This window comes from Ceratocystis lukuohia (genome assembly GCF_044167205.1).
Source record: "Ceratocystis lukuohia strain C4212 chromosome Unknown Supercontig1_pilon, whole genome shotgun sequence".
Lineage (NCBI taxonomy): Eukaryota > Fungi > Ascomycota > Sordariomycetes > Microascales > Ceratocystidaceae > Ceratocystis > Ceratocystis lukuohia.
The window spans coordinates 3,746,227-3,765,733 of NW_027263520.1; the positions used below are offsets into that span (position 1 = coordinate 3,746,227).

General features: G+C 47.3%; 4 protein-coding genes across 4 annotated transcripts; 1 reads left to right on the plus strand and 3 right to left on the minus strand.

Annotated features, from left to right (window-relative positions):
* Nucleotides 1–353: 353 nt before the first annotated feature.
* On the minus strand, nt 354–1,140 carry HOO65_010945 (Life-span regulatory factor; the record flags this gene model as incomplete). Its single annotated transcript, XM_071006126.1, has 2 exons — nt 354–930; nt 1,010–1,140. 2 exons carry the CDS (start codon nt 1,138–1,140, stop codon nt 354–356), a joined length of 708 nt encoding a protein of 235 aa, XP_070862767.1.
* A 12,020-nt stretch (nt 1,141–13,160) lies between these two features.
* On the plus strand, nt 13,161–14,508 carry HOO65_010946 (GTP-binding protein gtr2; the record flags this gene model as incomplete). Its single annotated transcript, XM_071005858.1, has 3 exons — nt 13,161–13,390; nt 13,454–13,555; nt 13,641–14,508. The coding sequence occupies 3 exons, from the start codon at nt 13,161–13,163 to the stop codon at nt 14,506–14,508; spliced, it is 1,200 nt and encodes a 399-aa protein (XP_070862768.1).
* Nucleotides 14,509–14,741: 233 nt separating this feature from the next.
* HOO65_010947 (Anaphase-promoting complex subunit 4) lies at nt 14,742–17,365 on the minus strand (the record flags this gene model as incomplete). The annotated part of the gene is made up of 5 exons (XM_071005445.1): nt 14,742–15,272; nt 15,338–16,054; nt 16,114–16,687; nt 16,748–17,048; nt 17,140–17,365. 5 exons carry the CDS (start codon nt 17,363–17,365, stop codon nt 14,742–14,744), a joined length of 2,349 nt encoding a protein of 782 aa, XP_070862769.1.
* A 306-nt stretch (nt 17,366–17,671) lies between these two features.
* On the minus strand, nt 17,672–18,580 carry HOO65_010948 (Ubiquinone biosynthesis O-methyltransferase; the record flags this gene model as incomplete). The annotated part of the gene is made up of 1 exon (XM_070999838.1): nt 17,672–18,580. The coding sequence occupies one exon, from the start codon at nt 18,578–18,580 to the stop codon at nt 17,672–17,674; it is 909 nt and encodes a 302-aa protein (XP_070862770.1).
* Nucleotides 18,581–19,507: the final 927 nt, after the last annotated feature.

Consider the following 19,507-nt stretch of genomic DNA (forward strand, 5'->3'; position numbering starts at 1 on the left):
AAGAAGCTTCTGGTATAAACTGGCCAATGCCTTAGTGGGTGGAAGGAAACGAGACAGGCGAGACAGGCGAGACTCAGTAGAGCAGGCAGAGAAGCGGTATGGTGTGGTGCGGTTCTCCACCAAGCCAGGCCCGTGTGTGTTGTGTCGTGGATATCCTCGGTTGGAAGACGATTGATAAACAGCTTTTGTTTCTCCATGATTAAATGTTTTTTTTCTTAAGTGTAAAAATAGAAATGTGAGTTGAATGTGTGGGCTTCGTGCTGTTGAATCCGTGCTTTTAAGTGGAGAATGCTTTTTTCTCCTGTGAAACAAGGGGGGCGAGAAAGGCCGTGGACTTTTGAGGGTAGTTCTTTTTATCGGCTAAGCATAGGAGTGACAAGCTCAATGCTTTTGGGTCGGTAGCCATGGCGTGGGGGTAGCGGGCGTTCTGCACCGCCAACCGAGGCCGACGTGTTGTAGTAGTTGTAGCTGTTGTATTGGCCAGCGATAGCCCCAGTGTCGTAGGTGCTTGACAGGAATCCTGAGTGGGTCCCACGGTGTAGAGAAGTGCTAGGACTTGTCACATTGCTGCGAGATCCAAAGGGCCAGAAACCATTGCTCGATTCGTTCGGCGAGTGTGGACTGGGAGGGTGGAGAGAGAGAGATTTCAAAGCTGAGAGAGCAGACGAGTGTTGATGTTGATAATCATCGGCCTGGGGAGAAATAGGAGGGGATGTAGAGAAATAGGTTGAGGTGGGTCTTGAAGGGGAGGCGCGAGGGATGATATCGCGGTTGTGGTTTACGGCTGGCATGTAAGACTGAGAGCGGAAGGACCGACCGTAGTCCATGGGCATGTGGGCGCCGCTCGAGTTTTCATCGCTTTGCTGGCACTTTGCAGAGCAGTATAGCTGGCGTTCATTAGCATCAAAGAATTGCTTTTCACAAGTCATGCTACACAGATGTTAACTATGGTTAGCAATTGTGTACGAACGGGAGAGTGCTTGAGTTTGAGACATGAGAGTAGGCTTACCAGAACTGCGGAAAACTTTCGTGCTCGTTCGAGTTCCATTCATCATCGTAAATTTGGCGCTCTCGTTCCCGGGGGCCCTTGCCCAACTTGCGGATATCCTTTGAGCTGGTTTTACGGTGCTTGGAAGCCATGGTGAGATCTGATGGAACTCTACGCACGTCGGTTGAGGACGTTTGTCCCGACCTTCTGTAGATGTGGTGAGGCATTGTGAGAGTAAAAGACGAAAGGGTAGTTGGATGTAGAGGACGGGAGCGAGAGGGAAATGGATAGGGGACGAAAAAAAAAGAAGGGAGGATCCAAGGCCTATCTTATATGTCTAAGTGGATATGGCGTGAGAGGCAGAATGACTCTTAAGCTAAAACGGGTATCGTGCGGACAGTGTTGTTTTCTAAGAGCCAAGCCCCTTTCACAATAGGCCTAAGCTTTATGTGTAAGTGAGTTTTAATGTCCAATATTATGTAGTAGGGTCTCAGCTATTGAGGCCGTGGCGCAGATTTTGCGATTTGATGGTCAATGCAGAACAGAGGAAAAGTTTTTTCTTGTGTGTTTTCGTTTTGGCTGGTATACTGGGGGCGAGGATAAAGAAATGCGATCCCAGACGAAGACTCTTATGGGTACAGGGAGCTTTGGAAATTTGCAGAGAAGGGGAGAAGGAAGAATACACAATGCGGCACCTCGGTGGCGAATCCAAATCAATGAATCAAGCCTAGACTTCGGATTTGGGGGGGGGGGGGGGGCAAGCAAGGAGGAGAAGAATAAAGGCTTAAAGGAAATTTTGCTGAAGCCAGGGCGGAAGTGGAACAGGAAAAGAACGAGGAAGAAAGTGGGTAGCAAGCGGGTGTTGTACTATGTGTGGGTGTTCAGTTGTTGAAGGCGAGGAGCTGATGGGTTATCACGAGAAGAGAGCAAGGGGACAGTGCCGTAAAATGCGACGAGACAAAGGGCTATATATACATCTATACAGAGAGATGAGAAAGACAGGTGGGTTGTTAGTTGGTTTTAAACAGGACGAGAAACGACGCTGATCAGGTGTCTATGGAAGGGGAGGGGGGGGGGGGGCGTGTGTGTTTTGTTGGGGTGGGATGGAGATTGTAGTGGTGTGCATGTTGCGTTGCGGCGTGCGGGTGCATTAGCAAAGGGGAGAGGGGTACTATGGACCAAGAACTCTAGAAACAAAAACCCACCTGAAGAGGAAGAGGAAGACAGAGCCCGAGATAAGTCGAGCCGAGTACGTATAGCGAAAAAGGCCATGCAAACAAAAAGAAGTAGGCAGGGGTCTGACAACTTACAAAGCAAAACGTCAGGATAATACAAACAGGAGGAGAAGCAGCGCAGGGTTTCGCACACCCATAAGAGCAAGATAAGAACGTTGCGTAGTTTTGAGAGCGGGCGCTGGAGTTATGGTGTCGTTTAGAAGGGCGTTAAGCGACTTTGTTTGATAGATTTCCTTATATAAGCGAACGAAAACGATGGAAGCTAGAGGGCTAGCAGGAATGATTGATAGAGACCAAGGGAGAAGTAGAAGGGCAAGAAGATTTAGAAGCAAGAAGATAGGGAGAGATAGGAGGAGAAGGAAGTCTATCCAACCAGCGGCACCCTGGGGAGTCAGAACAGAACAGAAGCCATAGCACCCTTATGAACTGGAGACCTACCCTTATGACTTATGACTGGCGAAAAAAACAAGACAGTGGCTAGGCACATACCCTTATGAGCCAGCCAATTTGGCCCCTCGACTTCCCCTCAACCTCCTGCCTCTGATTTCTGGGGTTGTTGATGCAAAACCAGCCTGCAGTTGCTACATTCGAGAACAAAATAAGCGCAAGAAATGGCGTGAGATGAGGACAGCGCGCCACTTGATGCAAAAAATCGTAAGAACCAAGCAAAAGCAACAAACGTGAGAAATTGAAAAAGGAAGAAACAGAGAAAAATCAACAGGTTGCTCCACTATAAAGGTACATCTATTTGCCACTGTCCTTATGCACAAACTCTTGTACCACTAGAAGACGACGACCTGGGGACCCGGGTAGTTTGGTTCTTTATTTCTTTTTCTTTCCCATGCCTTCCATTTCTGCTTACAGGCTGCTGCTGCTGCTGCTGCTTCTTATTTTCCCGTTTACGTAGTTTGCCTTTCCTTTCTAGTTCTGGCCTAGTTTTGCAAGCCCATCTTCATAATACAAATGCCATGGTTGCAAAATTTTAAAGGCCCGTCAATCAGACTGTAAAAGAACGGGAAGTTACCTCTTTATGGGCATCAAGAAAAGAATGAATCTTTTTTGCCCTTTTCCTGTTCTTGCTCAACAAAACAGTGCCAACAACGTAACTTTTCATTGGGAGGAGGAGAAGAAAAAGGGGTGGCTATAGTAAAACAAAGACTGCACTCAGCACACACCGAAACGAACACCGACCCACAGCGTATCCCTACAGGCCGATGGATTGCTCAACTGCTTTTTTGCATCTGTTCCCTCTCTAATGGGAATATGGCGTCAAAGCTCGTGTGTACAGCTTCCTCTTTCCAGCTTTGCCGTCGATATGCTCCTCCCCGACTTCGATGTTACTGGCGGCTCTGTAGCTATTGTGTTGGAGTATCTGAATGTCTTCCGCCAATATGTTACATGGGCGCTGGCTATAGGTAAGCAAGTGGCTTTTTGCGAATATGATACGGAAGAGGGGCAAGAAAGAGTCACGATAAGAAAAAACTAAGGAAAGAGCCCAGGGCGAGCTCCAGGAAGCAGAAGCAAGGGATATGGAGTAAGAAGGATGATGGTAGTGGGGCAGATTGGGGGTCCAGGTAGAGCCATGTTTCTGGGGCGGGGTGTATATAACGACGACGCAGCAGGACAAACAACGGAACTGGAGACGCAGGGTGACCCGCTTTTATTTCACTTGCGTCTTTCCCCACAGTACAGGAAGAACAGACATACTAGTTGTGAAATAGGGGATAGCGGGCGCTGTTCTTTCATTATTATAGGCTGCCATACGTCCTAGAAGCCTTTTTTTGGTTCATTTTTTCTTTTTTCTTTTTTCTTTTTCAGTTTTTTCTCTTTTTTGCCAGGCGCAGGTTTTAACGCTGTGCTAATTTAGCGGGTGTCTTTTTCCTGGGTTTATTTGCTTTGCTAGAAAGAGGGCTCCACGATGATGGCGTGCGATTGGGATTGGCTTAGGCCTAGGCAAGCCAGAAGCAGCAAGCAGCACGCCACAGCTTGGTAAGAATACAAAAACGCAGCTCATGACAAGGGCATGATGATGCCATTGGCGTATGACTTTTGTTGTTTCAGTAAAAAGAGACGAGGTACATTGACTCCTTGATCGAATTAACGATGTCTTTTCACGCCAAACGGGTTCTTGTAATCATCATTGGTTTTTGTTTATCTTGTCTGACTACTCTCTAGAACGGCCTTTCACTGAGCTTGCGTGGGCGGACTTTATTGTACATGGCCATCCGGGTTGTTTCAGGCCGTCGGGTAGTCTAGAGTCGCTCTGTCGGTGTAGAGACCGTGAGCGTATGGCTTTGGCTAGATGCTCAATGCCATCCGTATGCATACGTATACACACACGCCTGGGATGTCAGCAGCCAGTGCCAATGCCGGTGTCAACTGAAAATAACTTGAATTCTTGACTTCTCGATATGCCGCTATAGTTATAGCCCTATATTAGACTGAAGAACAAGAGCAAGGGGGCAACGAGGCTTGGAGGGCTCAAGGATAGCTGTTCCCATCTTCAGCACTCAGAGCTGTAGACAGTCACTAGTTGCAATGCAGCAAGTAGAATTAGCAGCACTAATACAACCCATCCCGAAGGTATTAGGTAACAAATACCCACCCGTAGATACACATGCCTACACCTTGTCCCGCTTTCTGCCATCTGTGGGGAGAGCCATGGAAAGTCATGGAGCGCCAACGTGCAAACCTTGCTTGCTCCTATTTGGCCAAAGGATAACCTCAACTGTTTAGTTCCAAGACTGACGAAGGGCGGTGAAACAACAAATTTCACGGCACTTTGATGGCCGCGGCCGCTAACGACCTTTTGGTCTCTCCGGCGGAGCCTGTCTGTCTCCATACCAAGATGAGAAAGAATAAGCTAAGCCTTGCACGTGGCCGGCAGAATGTATCATCTATATTGACATGACACTGCCCTGACGAATCTACGCCACATACACACGCACACGGCTCCTTGCTATTAAAACGTAAGAAAATAATGCCAGAGTATTATGTAGCTAACCCGGGCTTTCGGTGGTCTTCTACTCTCCCAGGGCAAATACAATACATACACCCACGTACGAGCGCCGGTTCAGAGTGAAAAAAAGGAAGGAAATGTCATAAAAATAGCTTTCTAGGCATCCATTGAAGCAGCATACGAGCTCGAGGGAAGGAAACCTCAAGACACGCTTAGCTTTGCAGCGTGTAAACTCGGACGCTTAGTTGGTTGCAGGCCTTACTTTCTATACATGGTGATGTTAAAACGAAGGTCGAAGTGCCTTTCCACCACCAACGCCAAAGTCAAACAAGTCAAACCTCCCACACCGTCATGGTAGTACTTTTTAGTGCTCGGGTAGTTGATTAGTAAGAGAGAGAGTTTTTTTTTTTTTTTTTTTTCGAATGCTGCAAGCATTTTGCCTAGATTGATTAAACTCGCTCTCTAGGCAAACCTTCTACCGTGTCTTTTTTTTTATCTTACAAATGTAGCATTATTTCATTTCATAGTATCTCAACGCCACTTTGTCTCAGGATGGAAACATCGCCGCAACTATATTCCGTTCGCAGACAGCTTTGCGTGTGTAGTTTTGCAGCAATAAATAGAGAGGGAGGGGGTTGTCACACGGCCCGGGGGCTAGTCCGAGCTTACTATATCGATGACGGAATTCGGGAAGCGGAGACCGGAGACCAGGGAAACGTGAAAATCACGCTAAAAAAAGAAAACTGGTAGATGGAAAGAGAAATAAAGCCACTATAGCAGAGCCAATATCGAAGGAGGCGAAGTGAGCGATAGCAAGTTAGTGTGAGAAAAAAAATACACGGGGCTCATGGAGCTGTCTATACCATGTATTATAATACATACACGGAGACCTCGCAAAAAGAAACCCATCTCCACAGGTGGATGGTGGACAGGAAGCTTGTGCCAATTGGCTATCTGCGCGACCTTGATGCATGAGAATACAGCATGACACGATGTTCTCTATTTGTGATTTGCTGTCCGTTCAATTCCAAGGCTTCTTGCCCCGATGCTGATCCCTTGGAGAAAAAAGCAACAGCACCACACAGCCAGTATAATAAGTATTACCACGACTAGGCAATGTACGGCGCAAGCAAGGTGAAGGGAGCCGAGTATGTATGCGCAACGCACTTCCGTACATCAAGGGGCGAAAACTTGCTCAACGCAATGGCCTGTGTATTATAGTCTAGCCTACATGACCAAAAGTCTAGTAGTAGCAGCACATTTTCTACGATTGGCCCTGTCCACAGACCAGGTCGAATTAGCCCCCGCCCCCCCTAGTGACGACGTAAGCTTGTAGCGGGAATATCCCTTGAAGAAATGCCTGTGGCTGTGGGGTTGTCTTTTAGAGAGGAGCAGCGAGCTTCAGAAACCAAAACAATACCAACACTAGCAATTATAACATGTAAAGGTGTTTGGCTGGCCCCTATACCCCAACGTTTAACGGTCCTTCATTTCTTCCACAAATTTTAGTCTCACCTCACTGTATTTTTTTTTCTACCCATCTCCCTTTGCCTTCTCCAACTTTTGGCACGACGCTGGGCTGAGGCCTTGAGTTGGGGTAACCAACTCTACGTTTGCATGTCTCAGTGTTACCATATTTACCATATTTTGCTTTGTTTAGTTGTTGTGGGCGGGATAAACTTGAAAGAAACTCACTCCTCTTCCTCCATAAACGATGGCCAATGAGCTAGGCTCTCTCGCTCTCGGCCGGACTTTGCGGAGAGTCCAACGAGCAGAATCCAGGCGGAGCCTCGGAACTTAGGACTGCAATACCATCTACGCAAATTCCGCAGCTGTAAAGGAAGTGAGCATCCAAGCTTCCATGATGCTGTTTTTAGTTTCTAGCCGTGGGAGAGCTGCGCACACACATAACTATATGCAAAACACGGACCTGTTTATCAAGGCAGTGTTCCCCTCTTCAAGCCACCCGTCTTGAAAGTGAAGTTTTTGGCCAATGCCAGTCGATCTTTGCTACCGTAGAGCGCCTCTCCTACTCAGGAAAAGAAAAAAGTAGGAAATTTTTTTTTTTTTCTTTTCCTTGATTCCTGGCCAGTCATTGCTCCATGAGGAAACTGCTCATAAGATATTTACAAGTGGGGCCATCTAGTTGTCTATGTTTCTCCTTATGTTCCCTTGTAGCCTTTTTTGATCCACTGAACCCCAAAAGAACTTGGGTTTCGCCGGGCTAACTAGCGACCCAGTGTTTCAAGGAACTCCAACTTCATATCAATTTGGGGTACCATCATCCAAAGGGCCTCTCTAGCTTCCATCATAGCCAATGTTTATTATCCACGTGAACACAGCAGTATCTCATTGGAATTAAGGGAAGCCTACAATTAGACTAATGGACGACGCGCCTTTTATTCTCCCTTCTCATTTTCCCCTGTTATCATACCAGATGTGGGCGATTGGCGTTCAAAGTACAACAGGCCATCCTTCTCCAAGTCTTGTGACATTGGTGTATCAACCACCACGTACGACATCCGTTACATACGACACCCAGCCTTGGCTTGCACATCCTCGACCAAGAAGAGTAAAAAGGACACTTGAATCCGTCCACAACGACAGCAACCATCCCTCTCGTTCTCTCAATGGCCTTACTTACCCCATTCTAGCACAGAATTTCTGAAGGCCCCTGCTCCTTCCTGCATATCACATCACCTACGGACGGGTCCTATACAGTACCGTCCGGGGAGTTTTTTTAATTCTTGTTTAACTTTCTCGTTTTTTACTCCTTACGACAACGGTTCCGTAATATGTCTCCAAAGTCAAAGACACTCATCTCATTATCTCATGGTCTTACGTCTGTATCAGTTTCTGTTTTCTCCAGCCAGAGCAGGGCTATCCGTTTATTCGTTTGTTTTCTTGCCTCGTTCGTCGGGGAGATATACATGTATATACAGGTAGTGTAGGTAAAGTAGAAAATGAGCCGGTATCGACCAGGACTCGTCATCTCCACACACACACACACTCACACTCTCTCTCTCTGTTACCCATCCAGCTTCCTGCTACCACTGCTGTTGCTACTCGCTGTAGTAGCGGTAGCAATGTGCAACCAAGCTGCAGCTGTTCAGGGACGTGCATTGACAACCCAGAGCATCATGTAAAAACGCAAGTGGAGTAAAGAGAACCCCCAGAAGTACTACTACCTGCAGGATTATACTGTATGTATGTATGTATGTATGTATGTATGTGTGTACAGACAAGAGCATGAAGTTGTCGTGGCTGCCCTTCCTTTTACCAGCCACTGGCGGTGACTACTGCACCCACCTATGACAGGATAAAGCCCCCGCACATCTTCGCTTCACCTTGTCACGTCTTTGGTGAATTCGACCTCTCACAATCGACAGCAATCGGCCTAACATACGTGGCCTGACCTTTGTGGTCTCTAACCCAAGACTCTTTCTATATCCCGCAACCTTAACTCAATCCTTTATCGTCTTATCTCCTTTGATGACCCAGGTGACGAGATAGCTACACCCAAAAGCAAAAAGCGTTTAGTTTCTCTCTCCCTATTGAACACAGTCATCCCTATAGGCGAGAAAACGCCCCACGTCTCCAATTTTGATGACACCAAGGTTCAGGCACTATCAGTCAGCTATTACTGCACAAAGGACGAGATGAGCTTAGCTTCCTCCTCCCTTTCTCTAAAAATCTCTTCACTGTTTTCCCGTTCGAGCTGCCTGCTGATTGTTCAACCTTTCTTCGCCTGGCTCAATCTTGTTCTAAATTGAGCTAGCTTATCCCCGAAGATACTCGTTTTGTGTATATCTCTATCGACAGATAGATTATCTAAACTCTACATAGTTTCTTTAAACTTAGTCTAGATTTGGGAAATGCACAAAAAAAAGACAGAAAAAGGAAACTGGAAGCCAATCACAAAGTACATGCCAACAACGACAAAAAAAAAGTGAATCCCTAAGGTGGTTCTTGGAGTTTTCCAGGTCTACTGGAGCACTGGGAATTGAGCCCAATGCGGGGGTCGAACCCGCAACCTTGAGATTAAGAGTCTCACGCTCTACCGATTGAGCTAACCGGGCGGGATTGGAAGTTCGGAATTACCTGGCCGTACTAGCTACTAAGAGCCGGTTTTCGGCCGATTTCGGGAGCCGGGCAGCTCCGAGGCGAGTAGCGCTCTCGCTTGGAACAACTCTCCCTCTTACAACCCTCGGGGGGGTACCTTTGAGGTCTGGTGCCTCCCCTTCTTCTGGGCTGCTGGAGGACGACGTCTATGACACTGATAAGCGTCTTTCATTCTTTTCTTCTTCTTTGACTCTGTCATGGATCTTGACAATGAGCTGTGGAGCCTTGAGGCCGCACTTACCCAACTTTGAGGATAACCTCGTCGTCGACTCGCCCCCTTTTTCACGACAACTTTCGCGATCGCCAACTCCTCATCGCCGCAACACCACTCCAACTCAAGGAGTTCACCTTCACGCTCAGGACTGAATTTTGAGAGTTCACACAGTCCGCACCTTTTTTTTTTTTTTGTTTTGTTTTCTTTCTTGCGCTCCTCTGTCCTCGGATAGACTGGTGACTGTGGCATGTCACTAGAAAGGGGGCTGTCTGGCGCCTCATCCACACGCGCAAGGCAGCGGCCACCAGAAAAGTGGAAGGATATACCACGAGCCCTCGGATGCTCACACAGTCTGGTTTTTTCTCGTCTTTGGGGGGGTTTTCCCAGGCTGCACTGGATGCTGCCGTCTTGCTCTCGTGATTTTCACGACTTCAGGAAGCGTGGCAGGTTTTTCAGAGGAACGAATGTTTGTGGGGAAGTTGGGGGTTAGCCCCACTACTTCTGGGCTTAGGGTATATCTGGGGATTTCCTTTTTTTTTTTTTTTTTTTTTTTTTTTTCTTTTGTTTCTGACGACTACAGGTGGAAGACGAGTAACAAGCTTGCTTGGGAGCATACGAGCTTCTCTCGCCCAAAACCTGTGGTCAGCCCTGCAGAGGGTTAATTCTGTCCGGTAACCAATCCGGCGTCGTTTGATCTTAGTGATTCCCGTAGACGTTAAATAAATTCAACTCAATTCAACTCAACAGCTCTCGCTTGGAAGGCATCGGTTGATCTCTGCGATCCCCGTAGACGTTAATTAAATTCGAGTTTAAGGTCCGAGTAACTCCGGCGTCATCTAATCTCAGTGAGCCCCATATCCAAGACCAAGCCCTTGGCCGATTAGGCCGACCACTGTACTCCGCGGAGTTCTATCTTCCGTGCCAAAACCCAAACACCAAGTGGCCTAGTGAACTAGTTTCCCGTGTGGCTGCTCTTGACCAAATAGACCAGGTAACCAATCCTAGAACCCAATAGGCCCCCCCTGGGGCAAATGTAGATAGGGAGTTCTGGCGTTGTTGCCGAACCCTATACACCCACAGGAGATCGACCCATACCTGCCCGGAATTCGCATCGGACAGCATCCTATCTAAAGAAAAACAAACGTATCCGTCACTGGTTCAAACAGATCGTAGCCCCTGTTGTTTGATCTTTTGTCCTATTTGTTGATGTTTCCTTTTTTTCCTTGCGTTCTTACTATTCGATATGATGTAATATGTGGTGTTGGTGTGAAATGGGACAGGATCAGACGAGGTGTCTCAAACAACCCTCCGGCCATACAAGAAGTAGGGCGAAAGTAGAGAGGCGGGGAGGGGCGTCTTGTCTAACTGATAAGACATGGGCGACCCCTGCGTTCTCTGTTTCTTGGCCTAGCCCAAGAATCAAGACACAAAATCAAGCAAGTAGCGATAGACGCCTTGCTTCATATCACAAACTTAGCCCCCGATGTCTCTCATGGCGAGATGCGGATATTCTTGTATGCCATCAATGCTATGGTGATGGTGATGCGGGATGGAAAGCTAGACCAAGATGCCTGCTTCACTGAAGCCCAGCTCTCTGGATGCAACGCCGAAAGCACATGTTCTACAGTTAATTATTTCCCATGACTATTGCTTTCTCACCATCCTAGTCATTTTTCTGTGTAAAGTTCGTTGCTTTATCATTCACCTGGCCGTTCATTCATACTAATGACAAGTCGAATATTTCGGCTCGGTCAAAACATATTTGTCAAATTGTAGCTTGCAATATACATACCATAGACAGGCCTGGTGGCAACAACGAGTGTGCAATACAAAGTGTACTATTGTCCTGAATCACATGCATGTGTATGCACATACAAGACATTGTACCGGATGAGCAACATAGGTTCATGAATGGGCGAGCGAGTGCGGCATGTGGCAGCATAGCTTTGCCTTAAACGACAGGCATTGAATCCGCTAGGTGTAGATGCACACGCTCCTGCATACACCACATATGCCGTGTTTTGCCACGCCATCCCCATGTCATTCCACAGCTATGAACAGGTTTTATGTAGATGCCTACAGAGTGTCTAGTGGGTGGTCTGCCGATGTCCGGAGCTGGCGTAAAAGAAGTGGGATATAGGAACTTTTCGGATCGGAAAGCTAGAAGCAGACAAGTCTGCGTTTGAGGCTTGCATGTTGGTGTGTTATGTAATGGTCATCGTGTGTTGTGCTGCCGAGATCGGGATAGTAGCTAGTGACGTACCCAACCTAATAATTGATGATAGCGATGGTGTTGTGTTGATAGATTTTGCGTCTTAGGGTAACATTGCTATTTTAACCCTAGTTGGGTTCGTGAGCTTTGTATTACTAGGCTTTGTGCTGCATCAAGGCCCAGTATATAGTGGAGTCACAGCCTTGGCCTTCTTTTTAGAGGGGTTATTAGGCTTATGACTTGGCAAGCAACGACAGTGAATAGCCTCGTCTTCATCCTCTAAATGGCCCTGTGAAAGTTGTTGACGACGCCCCTTTCATTCCTTCTTCATCGCAAACGCCTAGGCTTTCTTTCTTTTTATACGGATTTTTATAGCGATTATTTTTCTTTTATTCTTCGTTTTCTTGGAGTCACTGTTAGCTGCTCACGAGAAGCCTTTGTTTACTTGCTTTCTGTCTCTCCATCTAGCGACTCAACTTTGGACGCTGCTTCATATTTTTTGGTCGTTGGGCTTTTTGTAAAGAGAGGAGCGCCTCAAAAGCCACACACACAGCAAGCCTGAAGCCTGCGTAATTGTTGGACGAAGCAAGATCTGCCTTCAAAGTGTGCTTTCAAAGTCTTGCCTCCAAGTCTTGCAGGTGTGAACCTGTGCTCCGTGTTAGAGCAGCGATACACTTTTCTTGTCAGACGAGCACACCGTTACCATCACGATTAAAGAGAAAATAAGCCAGCCCGAGTGCGCCTAGCTGAGATAGAAAGAGAAGAGAGAGAAGAGAGAAAAAAAAGAAGAGAGAGACTCTGAAATAAGGCAAGAGAAGGAGGAAAATAGAGTGGGAGAGGGACAGTCGGTATAGAAACGTGACGTCCACAAACAACGTCTGTTGCGGGCTATTTACACAATGGAAGTAAGTCTTACCAGCCCAGGCTATGATATCAAAAAAAAAGTTCACATTTGTGCGCACTTGTGGACGGCCTTGAATCGTTCGCTCTCTATGCTTGCTTATTACATCTAATTCCATCTCATTCTCGCATATACCCGCTTGTGATGTTACTTCACTACTAACCTAACTGCTACTGTTTGCTACTTACTGCTTGCCTGGCGCATATCACTCTGCTGGACAGTCATTGCCGTGGGATATAATGCAGAGGGCTTCCCATTTGGGACAGGGCTAACCAAGTCTTGAAGTCAAGTTACCTCATCATTGTACTGCATGTCTACATATATGAGATGAAGAACCGTTGGCCGAGTAGCAAATACGAATGAGAGGAGCCCGGTGCCGATGGAGAAGAGTCACTGCTCCGTTTGGATATTGCAGTCATGAGCTACTGCAACAGGCATCTTGACGCGTCTATGACTACAAGTGTAGGGCTGTGTCCAGCGCAATATGCGGGACTTGGATTCAAGCAAGACCAATTCCTTACACATTACCATGGCTTCACCAATCCCGCCAAGTGCCTTTATCAAGGCTGTTAGGGACAAGATCCTGTCCCGCCAGCGAATGGCAAACCAGCTAACATCGCGATCATCTCGTGGACAGAACCAAAACCGGTCCGGAATGATGCGGGGTGACTCTAACAGACAGTTGCCCTCCGAGCCGCTGATGCAAACCCCGGCAACAGTCAAGGGCCGACCTAGACTTTTGCTCATGGGGCAAAGACGGTAAGATGCTGCCTTCGTCCATTGCGCGAGAAGAACAAAACAACTAATTTTAATGCCATGTAGAAGCGGCAAGTCTTCCATATCAAGTGTCGTCTTCCACAAGCTAGCTCCTCAAGAGACGCTCTTTCTAGAGTCGACAGCTCGCATTCAAAACGACCAAATGACGTGAGTTGAGGTTGCCCAATGATATGATTTGATGAGCTCTCTCTTTGCCATCACATATACTAATAAACCATGCAATCGGTACTAGATCCTTCATGGACATCCAAGTGTGGGACTTTCCCGGTCAAATAGACATTATTGACAACCCGAGTTTTGATATGGAAGCTATATTCGGTGAACTTGGTGCTCTCATTTGGGTCATCGATGCGCAAGACGACTACCTTGAAGCTGTTGAGCGCCTTAACGCTACTATTTTGGCCTTACAAGACTCATATCCACATATCAACATTGAAGTCTTTATTCACAAAGTTGACGGCCTTTCAGATGACTACCGTCTAGACATCCAACGCGACATCACCATCCGTGTGCAAGATGAACTCAGCGACCAGGGCGTGGAAAACGCCCCTGTTAATTTTCACATGACCAGCATCTACAATCACAGCATCTTCGAAGCTTTCAGCAAAGTCATTCAGAAGCTCATTCCACGCCTAGGGACGCTTGAGACTATGCTAACCGACCTCTGCCGCACGTGTCACTTTGAAAAAGCCTACCTGTTTGATGTCGTGTCCAAGATTTACATTGCCACCGACAACTCGCCAGCCGACATGCCCAGTTACGAGATTTGCTCTGACTATATTGACGTTATCCTCGACATCTCTGAAGTTTTTGGATCGTGGACACGGCCCGCCGAAAATGCCAAGCGGCTGGAGGGCAACGCATGGGCTGAAGGCGCACCGCCCAAGATAGCTGATCAGGTGGCGTATAGCGGTGCCGAGAGCTGTCTTGTGCTGCACGATACTAGCCGCCCCATTATGTTGCGCGAAGTTGACAAACATTTGGCCCTAGTGGCTATCATGAAAGAGGAGTCGTATGCAAAGATGCCTCTGGTCACAATGAATGTTGAAATTGTGGCGAAGGGACTGCAACAGTTCTTTGAGATCACTAAGAAGAAATAGAATATCTCAGTCTGTTGAGATCAAAGGGCGGCGCGCATTGCAGAGGATGATTAAGAAGAACCAGCAAGTAGGAGTAGCACGGAATTAAAAAGGAGATACTGCACAACCAATCCGCTATAAATATATACATACCCGCTAGTATACACCCGTCGAGGATTATTATGGTATTTGTTGAATTCTCGCATGTTAGTTTACTTTGCTCTCCTGTCATCATGTATCTAGTCCCTATTCTATCAAGCTGTAGGCTCCAGGGCAAAAGTCTTCCAAGTCACTCTATTTTCGGACAACAGGCACACACGTGCGGGCAGCTGGTTTCGTACACTTGATGCTTCAAACACCTCCATGGCCGCTGGGACAAAGTCGGCTGGCAGTGGTAGCGGTGGTGGAATATCAATATGCGACGTGTTTGACGACGAGGATGGATCCCATACTAGCGCATCAAGGGTGATGATATAGATGGCACATGGGGCGTTGTCTGCAAGGTTCTTGTTAGCGGCAATATGTGGTTCAAGATGGGGACTGACACGAGAGCAAAGATGAACGACTGAAGTAAAACACTTACTCTGTGGATCGATAAGAGCCAGTAGAACATTGTCGTTTAGAAACTTCATATCGATCACGCGGCCAGGGTCGAGAGACAGTGTACTAGTCTGGGTCTCGGGGGTACTGCTAATGCCATTGGTGATAGTAAGCGAGGTACGGTAGAAGATGATCTTGTGGGTATCATTTTTCGTTGTGAGGGCTGTGTACGTGATTGAGCCTTTCTATATGCACATGTTGGTTTTAGTATGAGGAGTTTAGTAGAAAGATTTAGAAATGTGTAGCTTACGCGATCGTGGGCAACCATGCGAGAGTCCATCTTGGACAGTGTATCTCCCAAATCCATTCTCACTGTCTCGCCGAAGCGGACGCCTCGTTCTTGGGCTGCGGCAACACTATCTAAAACTCGTCGGATAGACCGGTCAAGCATGCCTACGAGGTGGCCTAGGTGAGCAACCTTTCGATGCTCTGCAATAGCGTCTCCTGGCGCCTTTTCTTGCTCAAGGATGTTGGTGAGGACGTCAATCATGCTCTGACCACTTGACCTGCGCAGAAGAATGTCATCAAAAGCTTCATCACCAGCATCGGTGTTAACATGGTGTTTGATTGGCGACTCTTCGAGGTATTCAACAATGTATAACAGGACCTTTTGGTATTGGATCGAGACTTCTTTTTCGGTGACTTCATTGGTTGTAGAAGGCGAAAGCAATTTGTCTAGAGTGACCGTTATCCAGGTGTTAAACATGGTGAAGCATGCAAGCTCTTCCATAGTGAAAATCATAATGCGGTTAGCAACTAGTAGTAGACATGAAACGACTCCGACGAGATTCTCGATTTCGGGCACTGAAAGGCCTACGTCATCATTGTCGTTATAGAACTGCGCAAGGCCCTTGAGGCGACTGAGAATTATAACCATTCTCTCGAGCGCAGGAATGAGATATTGCTGGACAAGAGTGCGAATGCCTTTTAGGCCACCAATCGCTGCCTTAGCCCACCTTTTAAGACCCTGCTAAGCTGTTAGTTATAGTATGGAATGGTAGCTTTAAGTTCACGTAGCGAACTCACTCGATCCCCCATTGAGTCCACGAGCCACTCCTTCATCTTGCGGGGGATGTTTCCAGTCAGTGTAGCATGATAGAAGGCTGTTACGACATCATGCTGGCCACGTTTGTCCTCTTGGAGTGACTGTTTGACACTATTCAGGAAGCGCGTGTGTAGGTCTCGGGCATTGCTATACTCAACCTGGATGTGTAGAGTAGTTTGTCTGATATACCGCAGAAGTTTATGAAGTGTGGTAAGCTTTGATGCTAAAAGGGATAGGTTGATAGAGGAAGACTCGATGAACTGCATGTCGAATGGGACCATCTCAATGGTTGTCCCATCATCACAGTTTTTGAAGAAGAGAGTATGAGTGGTAATTAGCGGATGTGACGCATGATGGATTAGTTGTCTGCTTCCTAATGCGCTTCCCGGAGGATAAGAAAAGCTACTTATGGGCAGTGAATCGTTGATGCTTAGGTGGACCTTGCCGTCACTCAGACCGGACAGCATGATGGAAATTGAGTCTGCATCTTGGGGATCAAACGGCTGAAACATGAGGTCCATCCCGGACCGCAATGTAAACACTAGTGAGTCCTCTCTTGGTGCAAAGTTAGAATATTTCCTAGTAAAAGAACTATGTGTAGGCTTGTATACTCACCCAGAGCCGGCACTCGTTGTAGGCAGCGGACTAAGCTTGGGTAATGAGATATCGGTTTCCAGAAACATGATCTGCCGAGGCAAGTTCGCGATAGTTTCTTCCGCGCTACTGTCTTTGTGAACAGCTTTCTTTGTATTTTCATCTTTATCCCCCAGCGAGATGCGAGTTGTGGCCCATGCCAAGTACTGGATCTCCTCCTTGGAGTCCTTAGGCAGGACTTGAATGTTATGGGCTGACTTGCTTGTCTCAAGGTTCATTAATCGCACAATGCCATCCTCCCAGGCAACTGCGATGAACTGGCCTATTGAAAAGCATGAGCATGTGATATCGTGAAAAATTGCCGCAACAACAAATATGAGCCTTGGCGCTTAGAGACAGCTACGTAAACTTACCATTTGGCTTCCATCGTGTTGCCGTCACTGTAGACCCGCCAAATCGCGCGCCCTGCTGCATCTTGCACACCTGCTCGCCATTGGGCCGATATACCAATACGTTTTTGCCGCTACCATCAAGAGTTGCTGAAATATCAAGTGTCGGGCAGATTGATGGAAAGTCACGTGGAGACGGACATTCGTATGTTGTCTCGCTATAAAGCCGGAGCTTTTGAGAAACGCTCATGATGAGGACGTGTCAAAACACAAGGTTTTAGCGATTAGAATAGGTGGTGCTGCCCGCTGGTTTTCATGACCTGAAGGCAGAGTTGTTGACTTGGCGCTGTTGACATTAATATGACGAAGATGGGTCGTTGCTCGGTATGATTCAAGTAGAAAACCTGTTGACTAAAGATTTGGGTTCTTAGGGTTACATCGTGATAGTATTAGGGTTGGTGATCTGGGGTTATGTATCTAACAGGATATACAATCTATGCATCATAAGCTTCTATTTTCAACTTGCACTCTCTGTGTGAACGGAGACACCAACAGGCTACATAGTATCCTGGGCTTTGCGAACTGCAATAAAGTAATTGCCCAGATTCTCGCTGCCAGGGAGCCGCTTCCAGCCTATTCCAGGAACATACATGACGCCCATGATTTGCGGCGGCTCCCAAATACCTCTAGACGAAAAGTATGCGGTCATTTCGTCGTGGTTAAGATACTTGTTCCAGTCATGCGTACCCTTGGGAACTATCTTCAAGATATCCTCTGCCATGAGGTTTGTGGTGAACCAGCTAATCCACGTGCGGGCGATAGTGCTCATAACTAGCCAGCCGCCGGGCTTCACAAATAGCCCGGCCCTGTCCAGGAACGGTGCGGGGTTGTCGACATGTTCGACAACCTCAAAGATGGAGACTACATCAAATTGCTCTTCGGGTTTTGTTGGTAATGGCAGATCTTCAATGGTGGCCTGGCGGTATTGAAGCTTGGTCTTGAGCATTGGGTCGCACTTGGAATGTGCCTGTGCTATTGCTAGAACTTCAGGTGTTGGGTCAATGGCCAAAACATTGGCAGTAGTTGGCAGCCGTGCCGCACTTTCAGCAAAGATGCCCCCGCCGCACCCAATATCAAGATAGCGCAGCGAGGCAGGTGTGGGTGTGAAGGGCTCTGGCTGCGAGGCATGGCATTCACGCATGAAATCATGGCGCAATGGGTTCATGAGGTGCAAAATACGCGAGGGGCCATGGGGATCCCACCACGAGGAGGCGAGCTTGTTGAAATGTGAAATTTCGCAGGGATCGATTGATGAGAAAGAGCCGGTAGAGGATGTCGGGCTGCTTGCGGAGGACTGGAGGCAGGCCGATTGCCTGTGAAGGTGAGCGGCGGGTTGGAAGGCATTCGTGCGAACAGTTCTGGATGCCCGCCGTAAATAGGAGCTCGGGAATCTGCTTAATAGCATTTTGGAATAGATACCAAGTCAAGTGGGAATGTAAAACTACTGCTGTATTCACTCTCGGTAGGCCGTTGAATAAGCTTCTCGCCTCCAAAGCTTGAAGCTGGGAAGAAATTAGGAACAGTGGGGCTCTATAGTGTACGTATTTAGGGTTAGCAGCTATCATGGGTTATAGCATGGTAGGCATTTAGCTTGGTTGCACGCTGTCTTTATTTATCTTTGTGGGAGACGTCAGCAAACCAATGGCTCCCTATAGTTCCTGAATAGCCATGTTGTGTAACTGGATGACAGAAGATTCTTAGTAATATATTATATCTACGATATTTAACTCAAAGCATCAAGAAAAAGACCGCGCGGCTTGCAGAGCCGAGTCGAATGCCCCTTGTTGGGGATCTGTGGCCTGGTTGTTTTGTCAGCATGTATAATGAGGCTGTCAGCGGGCCAAGGGTCGGCAGGGTGGCCTGGCTAATTCTAATGCATGGCTCAAAAGGCGAAAGCGGGAGAAAAAAGCATGATTGCATCATTGTGTCTTGATTTCTTATTGCTTCACGCTGCTTGCTAACCATAACACACTCTCTAAGCTATAAACTCTTTTTACGTACTCAACTAGCCTGTCCAGCGTAGTCTGCTAATGGGAGAAGAAAATTACAGGGGCCCCATTTGCTCTCTATAGGCTTACGGCTGCTATAGCCAGGGCCCGAGTTCCCATCCCATACCATAATCACATGGCTCCCGGCTGTGACGATGACTTTGGTTAGACTTGCCGGAACAGCACTTAGCTACAATTAGAGCTTAGACTATTAAATCATCAATGGTGCTAGCATTTTTATCGCGATATCAGTTCACCTTTTCTCCTTCTTTTTCTCCTTTTTAGCTTGGTATATGCTATTTGTCACCCACCCTTTAGAGCCCCCTCCATACTTCGCGCAAAGC